The sequence below is a fragment of the Nasonia vitripennis genome, assembly GCF_009193385.2.
Source record: "Nasonia vitripennis strain AsymCx chromosome 3 unlocalized genomic scaffold, Nvit_psr_1.1 chr3_random0010, whole genome shotgun sequence".
Lineage (NCBI taxonomy): Eukaryota > Metazoa > Arthropoda > Insecta > Hymenoptera > Pteromalidae > Nasonia > Nasonia vitripennis.
Window position 1 is genome coordinate 336314 of NW_022279630.1, and position 10740 is coordinate 347053.

Below are 10740 nucleotides of genomic sequence, written 5' to 3' on the forward strand. Positions count from 1 at the left end.
TTTCACAATTACATTTTTACTTATATGACAACCAAGTTTAACTTTAACAAACAAAATACAAAACGAGAATTATAACCTTAACTGAACAAAACCGAACAATAACCCAAAACTAAACCAGAATTTATAACCAAAACTAAACCAGACATATATATATATATATATATATATATATATATATATATATATATATATATATCCATCTTGGACGATAACGACCTATTTACACAACAATTTACAATTATTATTGACTCAACATTTTTTTATTTTAGATGCGCATTTTTTTATTATTGATTATTGATCATTATTATTAACTTCTTTTGCATAATTACAATACAGTTCACTATATAAAATTGTATTTCTTTTTATTTTTAATTTAATATTGCTTTCTTCTAAGAACTTATTAATAAATAATTTAAGTTTTATAAATTTCTCTTTCTTAATACACTATGCCACGCAGAAAACAACAGCGCACGGTAGAAGAAGAAGAAATTTATCAAAATCAAAGACGACAAGGAAATGCTGAAAATCAACGGGTTCGCCGACAAGCTGCGCGTAATTTGATTAGCGATGAACTTAGAAATGTTACAAATCAACAAGATTATTTAGGATCCATGGATATTTTATGTACTCATTGCAATGCAAAACATTTTCTTTCGGAGAAAATAGCTCATAAAGGATTATCTTTTAACGATTGTTGCAGTCATGGAATAGTTGCTTTAGAGCCTATACTTCCATTTCCAGAAGAGCTTTCTCAATTACTTGATGGGACTCATGACAAATCAAACTTTTTTGAAAATATTTGTTATTATAATAACTCTTTATCATTTGCTTCCTTTAATGCTAATTTAGTTAGTTTTCAATCACGTCGTTCAGGACCATAATTTTATCGATAACTACGATATATAAAGACATGATGATAAAGAGAAAATAATAACGTATTAATCCAAATACTCAGATATATATAAATACATAATAATAAAGAGAAAATGTGTAATACCTGATGATGTTGTTCAAGGGCCTGCCTCGACCAGCGCTCCAGCTGCAACTCTGATTGTACATCGAGCTTCGATTGTAGATCTAGCTGCGGCTCTGACTTTAGATTGGGCTGCAGCTCTGACTGTAGATCGAGCTTCTGCTCCGACTGTACATCGAACTGCGGCTTTGACTTTAGATCGGGCTGCAGCTCTGACTGTAGATCGAGCTTCTGCTCCGACTGTACATCGAGCTGCGGCTCTTCAAGTGGCTTCTGCAGCTCTTGCACTTATAAAATAAAAAATATGAATAAGTCAATCAAATTCCACATACACGCGCGTACTCGTACACACGTACAAATACACACACACGCAAACATACACATATACATGTACACACACGCATATACACGTACACGCATGCACACGTATACACACATACGCACGCACGCACACATGCAAAACACGTATACACACATACGCACGCAGGCACGCACACATATATACACATACATAGACGTACGCACACAAACACACTCACACACACACGATTTGTACTGCGACATATACACTCATATTGTTTAAATTTAAAATCATAATATAACACTTTACCTGTCTTTCACTTGTATTTGGAACAGCGGGGTCTTCGTATAAAGGAAAAAACTTTAATGTTAAGTTGCGAGCAAACGGAGGTAATGGTAAATCGCAAGGTGTTTTCGGCTTTCTCGTGCGCCACAATTACTTCACCACTCTTTACCTCCTGATAGATTGTTGTATTATCGATCAATACAACTATTGTTGGAGACATATTATTTATTTCGGAACTCATTTTTTCACTCTGCGCTTTTTTCCTCTGCTTCCTCTAGCCCTGTAGACACACAAATGAGTAGATAGGCTATAGGCATACTGGCTCATGCGGATTCTGGCTCACCCCCTCCTCTCTCAAGGTGAGCCAGAATCCGAGCTGTGTATTTTAAATGGAGGGATGGTCGATCCCTCCCTTCCCTCCCCTAGCGACCGAGAATTCTTCCCCCTCTCAAAGTGAGCCAGAATCCGAGCTGTGTATTTTAGATGGAAGGATTGTCGATCCCTCCCTTCCCTCTCCTAGCGATCGAGAATTCATCCCCACTCTCAGAGTGAGCCAGTAACCGTAGTATGTATAAGTCCCAATCTTCCCTTCTCCGTGTCCCGAAAAAATTTAGAGGTGGGTTCATGCTCCTCCTCCCTCGCGCAGGTAGAGATGGCAACCCTCGCACGAGTATTTTCCCTTGCCTTTACAAATTGTATTGGAGACATTATGCATACCACTGTCTGCGTGTGAATCACTCTCAGATAGGTGAACCCCCGACTGCGCAGGTACTATCCCTCACACTTTCCATACGATCCTCGCGCAGGTATGGACGACGACCCTCGCACAGGTGTTTTCCTCTACTTTTACTCAATGTATGCGAGAAATGTTCACTATACAGACTTCGTGTAGATAATTTACGGATACGTATACAAACTATCCCACGCAGATGTATACAGCTTCTAGTGTCAGCTGTTTTCTGACTGAGAAACGCTAAGCTAGAAAATATTTACCACCGACTGTGCGTGCAGGTACTATCCCTTGCACTTTCCCAGAGACAACACTGCTGTTTAAAAATCATTAGCCCATTATCTGATTGGGTGTGTAGGGAACGCACAGATGTATCTCGCACCGAGATACAGCAATTTTCTTAGACGTCCTAAATAAATTCAGAGTGAGATTTTCTCCAAGATCTTTTCTTGTGAGAAGAGGATAATCTCGCATTCTCACAGTCGAGATTCGAAACAAAAGGGAGTGTCCACTAAGAGGAGGTGGACACTAGTTTTTCAAAATTTGGTGAGGGAAATTTTAGCACGAATCGTAAGGCTTTCCACCCTCAATAGATGTGAGGAGGTGTGTTTTTCAAAAATTAGGAGAGAAAACTTTTACACCAATCACAGGACTTTAGAAAAATGCTGTGGAATGGGAAGGGGCTGTTTTCGCAATAAAAAGCCCACCGTAGGCTGCGGTGAGTCAGTACAATTTTCGGTTTTGAAATCGAATATCGAGTGAAATGGCACCCAAGAGGAGTCCAGGAAGCTGCAGCAGCAGCAGCAGGAATAGCATCAGGACGATGTAGGATAGAATTCGGTGGCTAATTGCCAACGCTCCAACATTGCTTATGATGTTGGAGCATGTCTCCTGGGCCATGGAGGCCATCAATTCACGTAAGTAAATAATTATTTTGATTTTTCATAATTAAAAAATAAAAAATAATTTTTTCAAAATTTTTTTCAATTTTTAGTGCCATCGCTGCCACCACTTGCTGCCATGCAGCAATTATATGAAGGAATTAGGCCAGGAAGCTCTTCGCCCAACCCTGCCCGCCGAGAGAGTCCAAGCTCGTCGTCCAGCACTGCCCGCCGAGAGAGGCCAAGCTCTCAGCCCAGTACTGCCCGCCGAGAGGGGCCTTCAGCTGGACCGAGCACATCAGCGAGTACTAGGCCCAGTCGTCCGGCGGATAAGAGGACAAGCTCGAAGAGGTCGAGCTCCTCCTCGAGCTCTAGTTCGAGCTCCAGCACCTCATCTAGTTGTGAGTCATGCAAGTCGGTGAAGAGCATGAGGGATTTAAAACCGATTCCGAAAAAAGCAAAATTGGATGGTGAGTTTCTTTTTAAATTCATAATAAAATTTCTTTTTATATAATTATAATATTTAATATTAATTATTTTGCAATCTTTTTTGTTTAGGTGATTCAAAAACTGAGAAGCCGTCAAGTCGCGGGCTGCTTAGTTTGAAGAAACTAAGCAGTAGCAGTGGCATGCAGCCCATAACTCAACAGCAACAACAGCAGCAACCACGGCAGCAACAACAGCAGCAGCAGCAGCAACAACAACAGGAGCAGCAGCAGCAGCAACAACAACAGCAACAGCAGCAACAACAACAGCAGCAGCAACATCAGCAGCAACAACAGCAGCAGCAACATCAGCAGCGGCAGCAACAACAAAGGAATGTTCCGCGAATTATCGATATGGAGATTGTGATCGACCCTATCGATGTAACAAAATTTAAAAAAAAAAGTAATGTAAAAATTTATTAATTTTTTTTGTGAGCCTATGTACAAAAAATAGAATAAGGTGTTAATAAAAAAAAAAATATATTGTATACATTTTCGTCCTTTCTTTTTAATTCACTTTGTTCATTGATTACATTGAAAAAAAATGGCCTTTCTTTTAATAATACTATTATGTAGTAGACTATTAATTCATTAACTTATTAAATGAAATATAAATGCTTGATTGTTATTTTTAATATTTGTTTTCTATCACAGAAATATATCAAACTTTACAATATATGATTCTCAACTTTCTCTTAAATTTTTAAGGTTATATCTTAACTCAGTTTTGTGTCAACGTACACATCATGTTTCTTTTTGTAACAATAGTAATATTTACAATATAGAATATTATAAATACACAAAATATAATTTGATATGCATTATAGTATTATATTTCATTTTAATATTAGAATTAATTTTAGAAATTAAAACAAATCAAAAAAAAAATCTAATGATACTTTTTACGCATTCTTGGCTTCACTTCATCCGGTCATGACATTTTTTTTTTTTTTTTTATACAGGGATCATAATAATTATTATAAAAAAATATTTAAGCATTGTTTTTTTTATCTTATTGATCTTTATTTCCAATATAAACATGTACATGTATTATTTTTTTTAAAAATATTATCAATTTCATCTTGACCAAATGATGATTCTAGATAATTTAACAGCCAAGCTCGTATTGATATAACATTGTGAATGGCGCACATAGGTTTTCTCCGTATGCAAAGAGCATGGTTGAAACAAAAGTACTGGTTTTCACTTATTATTTCTTCAAGAGGTGGACATCTGAAGTCTTCAACATTTGAAATGGATCTGCAAAGTATCAGATAAAAATTAAAAATAAGTATCAAAACGTTTCAAAATAATTAACTTACATGTTTGGCAAAATATTTTTCATCCATCGGGCTTTCTGTTCTCCCTTTATGAATATTTTTTCTACTCCTTGCGTGCAGATTTGCAAGATTCGATAAAGACGATGATACGGAATATCGCCAGAGTTCCACGCTATTCCATGATGACTCTTTTCCAACCATTGAGACATACATTTTTCCTCTTCTGTCAGTTTTTCCCAAGCCATTGGAGGTTTGAAAAGATATGCGGTCGGTAAGGCAGTTTTCCTCAAATTAAGGAAACTTATTTCTTTGAAAATAAAAGTATCTTCTGCGATTCTCTGAAATCCTTGAATGTCGCAAATATAAGCATTTTCTTCTTTACATTGCAAGATAGTATTTTTAAACAACAAATCGTAGTCACGTGTTCTTTCCATCTTTTCAGCTTGTAGACAGCTTAGCAAGAAGTGATCTCGCGAGGTCCCAGCATCCTCGTTTTATAATATGAAACTCCGCCTTTCACTCTTCCAGGAATGGATGCTCAAAACAAATGCATAGCCCTCATTTGTTGGGGTGAAAAGACGATTTTTGGTTGGTTCAAAAGGAAGAAAATTCATCCCTTCTCTAGAAAATTTTCCTCCTCTTAGTCTCATAATCTTCTAGGATTGGATGATGGAAATAATGCGTACCCCTTATTGGAAGAAAATTCATCCCTTCCCGAGAAAATCTTTCTCCTCTCTCCTCAGCAGCGAGATCTTCCACCTCTTCTTATGATGATTTCAGCTTTAAAAGAGAGAAATTTCTCTTAGACGAGCACAGTTCATCTTTGTGCAAGATTACTAGTGACACTCTAGTGACACTCTAGTGAAAAAGAAAACAGTAAAAATGGCTTCGATTGATCTTATCGAACGTCTTGTACAAGTGCTTCGCGATACTGTACAAAATGTGGATCAAATGAGCGTCAATGATATTCATTATTGGTTAGATATGTGTAATTCTACTATTAATGAATTAAATGAAAAAATTTCTAAATCCAATCTCACGAGAGGAGAAAAACAGAAATGTCAAACTTATTTGACGCATCTTTCGTGTGTGCAAGTAGAATTTGAACATAATCTTCATCGAGGAGGTAGTCTGCATGCTGAAGAAGCAGAAGCTAGAGTTGAGTGGCGTGATGTGCAATCAGCCTTCCAAAATCGAATCAGGACAGGTGTGGTTGTTAACATAAAGCATGTGGACATATTGAGTTTTTTTAATGATGCACTGAAGCTCTTCAAAGTTAAGACACAAGCATGTTTAGAAGAATATAATGCGGTGAAAATCAATTCAGATTTTATTTCAGAATTTACAATGCAAAAAAATGGTGAAGAAACGACAGATATTAAATATTTTACGAGTGAGAGTGCTACAGTATACATGTCAACAGATTTAGAGAAATGGTTTACAGACAATATTAAAGAGCCCATTCTTTCGCAATTAGAAGAATTTCAAGAAAAGGATTCAGGCTGGACACTGAAAAGTATTATAAGTTTATGTATAAATATGAAAAAATATTCTCCAATTAAGGGAAGTTCTTATATTCCTCTTCCAAAGTTTATTGAAAATAAAAAAGCTTGTGTTAACGTTCATAATAACGACGATCAGTGTTTTAAGTATGCTGTTCTTTCATCATTATATCCAAGTAACAAAAATGCTAGTAGAGTTAATCAGTATCGATTGCATGAAAATGAATTAAATTTTGCTGGTATAGAATTCCCAGTAAAACTTAAAAGTATTCCGAAATTTGAAAAACTGAATAATATTTCAGTAAATGTATACAGGCTTAGAAAGTATGGCCACAAATTCGAAGTATCACCTTGTCATATTACGACAGAGAAGAAGGAAAAACATGTAAACCTTCTCATCATTCAAGATTTTTATATAGATGAGCATGAAGAAAATAATCGTGCTGATGAAGGTGACATGCCTAAATATCATTACGTTTGGATAAAAAGTATGTCTCGACTTTTGAGTTCTCAAGTGTCTAAAACTCATTTAAAATCTTACCATTGTGAAAGATGTTTACAAATATTTTATACCGAGGAAAGATTGAAAATGCATGAAAGCGATTGTAAAAATTTAAATGATTGTCGAATAAATTTGCCTGATTGTAAGAATAATATTCTCAAATTCGAAGATTACAGTAAGAGTGAAAAGGTTCCTTTTGTTATTTATGCAGATTTTGAATGTTTATTGAAGCCTACTGAGAATGAGAATGCTTTCCAACTGCACGAAGCATACAGCATAGGATACTTCATAAAATGCAGTTTTGATGATAGCTTATCTGGCTATAGATCATACAGAAGAAAAAATGAAGAAGAAGAGACAGCTGTAGCATGGTTTGTTAAAGAATTAAAGTCAATTGGTGAAAAAATTGACGTACTCTACAAGAATCCAAAACCAATGAGACTCACAGATTTAGAGGAAATATCTTTTCGGAGATCATCAACTTGTCATATATGTCGGAAACCAATCACTGGTGAAGAACTTGCTGTACGAGACCATTGTCATCTCACAGGGCGGTAAGTTGCCTTCTCGATTATATTTGAAATAAAGTAAACGAAATTTTGTAATTCTAAGATAGATTTTCTTCTTCAGTTTCAGAGGTGCAGCTCATAATTCTTGTAACTTGAATTATAAGGATTCAAGATTCATTCCTGTGGTTTTTCATAACCTCAATTACGACACTCATTTTATTTTAAAAGAGATTGCTACTTCTACGTTGATGAAAGGACGAGTAAATTTAATACCTCACAATAAGGAGAAATATATTTCTTTTACAAAATACGTGGATGACTGCAACATAAGTTTTAGATTCATAGATTCTTGGCGTTTTCTACCTTCATCATTGGAAAAGCTTGCATCATATCTGAAAAATGTGCCGATAGCAGTAAAGGAATTTCGATCAGATGGACTTACAGATGAAAAGATAGATTTCCTTCGACGAAAAGGTGTATTTCCATATGATTTTGTAAATGGATTAGATAAGTTGACGACTACAAAATTGCCAGAAAAGAATGATTTTTATAATAAGCTAACAGATTCTCATATTGCTGAAGAAGACTATAAGCATGCTGTCCAAGTTTGGAATAAGTTCAATATTAGTACGTTGGGAGAATATTCAGATCTTTATCTGAAAACCGATGTTTTACTATTGGCCGACGTTTTCGAGAGTTTTCGAGAAACATCTCTTAAAGCCTATGATTTATGTCCTGCTCACTTTTATACGACTCCTGGACTAACTTTTTCAGCAGCTTTAAAAATGACAAAGGTAGAATTGGAGCTTCTTACAGATATTGACATGCTAATGTTTATTGAATCGGGCATTCGAGGTGGAATAAGTCAGTGTTGTAATCGATATGCCAAGGCAAACAATCCATATATGGGCTCTTCATACGATAAGGATCAGAAAACAAAGACTCTCTTATATTTTGATATTAACAATCTTTATGGATGGGCAATGGTACAGCCTTTACCAGTTGGAAAATTCAAATGGATTGAATATGAGACAAATCCAAATTTTTTTAATACACCACCAGATTCTGATATTGGCTATTTTGCTGAAGTTGACTTGGAGTATCCCGAAGAAATACATGATGATCATAGGGATTTACCTTTTTGCGCAGAACATCTTGCACCACCTGGCTCAAAGCAGAAGAAACTTTTCACGACTTTAAATGACAAAAAAAGATATGTCATTCATTATCGAGCACTTAAGCAGGTTTTAGATAATGGACTTCGATTAAAAAAGGTGCATAGGATTTTGAGTTTTGAGCAGAGGGCGTGGCTCAAACCATATGTTGAATTTAACACAGAAAAGCGAAAGCAGGCAAAGAATGAGTTTGAAAAACTCTTCTACAAATTGTTAATTAATGCAGTCTATGGAAAGTGTATTGAACGAGAGCGGAAACGTGTAGATGTGCGATTAGTAAATAAATTTACAGGCAGATACGGAGCAGAAGCACGCATAGCTCTACCAAATTTTCACAGTTGTGCAATCTTCGATGAAAATTTGGTTGCCATTCAGCTGAAGAGGACAAGTATTACAATCAAAAAACCAATATACGTTGGTCTCTCAATTCTAGATTTGTCAAAAACACTAGTATATGATTTTCATTATTCATATATGAAGAAGCGAGTTGGAGAAAAATGCAAACTCCTTTATACGGACACCGATAGTTTAATATATGAAGTTGAGTATGTTGATATGTATCAAGTAATGAAAGAAGATATACATAAATTTGATACTTCTGATTATGACGAAAATAATCAGTTTGGAATTCCACATGTTAATAAAAAAGTTCCTGGATTGATGAAAGATGAATGCTGTGGCAAGATTATGACAGAATTCATTGGTTTAAGAAGCAAAATGTACAGTATTTTGATTAATGGAGCCGCGACAGTGAAAAAAGCTAAAGGTATAAAATCTAATGTTGTAAAGAAATCAATCACGTTCGAAGATTATCGAAAATGCCTTCAGGATCTTGTTATTATAAAACGTGAGCAGTGTAATATTCGTTCAAAATTACACATTGTGCATACTGAGAAACAGGAAAAAATTGCTCTAAGTCCACACGATGATAAAAGATTCTTATTGCCTCATAGTACTGACACTTTGCCTTGGGGACATTACAGAATTATGGAAGAACAGATGGCGCAAGCTGCAATGCAAGTAGAGGGAGATGCGGTGGAGGGGATTGTAGTGGAGGAGAGGGGCAACAATGGCGAAGGACGAAAAAGAGAGGGAGAAAGTGAGTGGGGGCATGAAGCAACCAATGAGAATGCTTCGCGGGTGGGGATGACACTTTATGCTGATGGAGGGGAACCAATCAGGATTGAATATGATGTTTTAGAGGAGTTTATGCACGAGTGGGATCCATCATTGGATAGGTTAGGAACTGAACAAGAAGAGAGAAGTGATATATTACTAGAGGCTATGGAAGGGGCAGAAATTGTGGTGGGAAACGGGCTATATGAACGGACGCAGCACGATGAACAGCACATTCGAGAAATCGAAGCGAACAACCAACCTTGTGCAAAGAGACCAAGACTCACCTAACTCTAAAATAAGTAAGTTCTATTTCTTAGTTCTCTCTCTCTCTCTCTCTCAATTCTCACCTATGAGACATTTTTCGCTAACATATATTTTTATTTTTACTTTTCAGAATGGATCTATCTGCACTCAACAAGATTGCCGAGCGCGAGTTCTTGCCTAAGAAGAAAGTCACGGACTTAGAAAAAGATCATGACTAAATGGTGACTGCACTCAAGGAGGTGAAGACGAGATTCGGCACGAAGATCGTGGCCGAAATCGATGACAGCTTTCAAATATTTCTGCCGGGGAAGATCTCATCAGCAGTCTTGAAAGATCAAGAACTGTTCAACAATCTCTCTAACACAGCAAATAAACTCAGTTTATTTGTAACATATCAGGGTGGAACTTCATTTAAGTTCAGTACTTGCTAAAAATAAATAAAATAAAATACAAAGATTGATTATTTTTTCAAACTATTTATTTGTTCGAAACTTGTACATAATATACATGAATAAATGCAGTATTAAACTTAATTTACAATTGTTTTCTTATTTATATATCCTAGATAATTCATACAACCTCATTTTTATCTATCCAACTATTGTGCTCGTCACTAAATCCTAACCATTTAACATATATGCGTTTACCACTTTTCTTTAAAACTTTTTCTACTAGATAAATTTCAGGATACAAAGTTTTGTGAATTTCCGTTTCATAAAAGCCGCCAGAGACGG

At 35.9% G+C, this 10740-nt stretch overlaps 3 protein-coding genes across 3 annotated transcripts in view; 1 reads left to right on the plus strand and 2 right to left on the minus strand.

Annotated features, from left to right (window-relative positions):
* LOC107981654 (coiled-coil domain-containing protein 170-like) overlaps window positions 1-1043 on the minus strand; it is a 290914-nt gene extending 289871 nt beyond the window's left edge. The window contains exon 1 of the mRNA XM_032601858.1: window positions 998-1043. The gene's annotated coding sequence lies outside the window, so the exon portion shown is untranslated. The remainder of the gene's footprint in view (window positions 1-997) is intronic.
* A 3634-nt stretch (window positions 1044-4677) lies between these two features.
* LOC107981804 lies at window positions 4678-5939 on the minus strand. The gene is made up of 4 exons (XM_031927090.1): window positions 5622-5939; window positions 5357-5556; window positions 4978-5281; window positions 4678-4915 (listed from the first exon to the last, which is right to left on the minus strand). The coding sequence occupies exons 2-4, from the start codon at window positions 5367-5369 to the stop codon at window positions 4678-4680; spliced, it is 555 nt and encodes a 184-aa protein (XP_031782950.1). The 5' UTR covers window positions 5370-5556; window positions 5622-5939.
* LOC116416865 lies at window positions 5818-10251 on the plus strand. The gene is made up of 3 exons (XM_031927091.1): window positions 5818-7493; window positions 7570-10041; window positions 10137-10251. Exons 1-2 carry the CDS (start codon window positions 5818-5820, stop codon window positions 10028-10030), a joined length of 4137 nt encoding a protein of 1378 aa, XP_031782951.1. The 3' UTR covers window positions 10031-10041; window positions 10137-10251.
* Window positions 10252-10740: the final 489 nt, after the last annotated feature.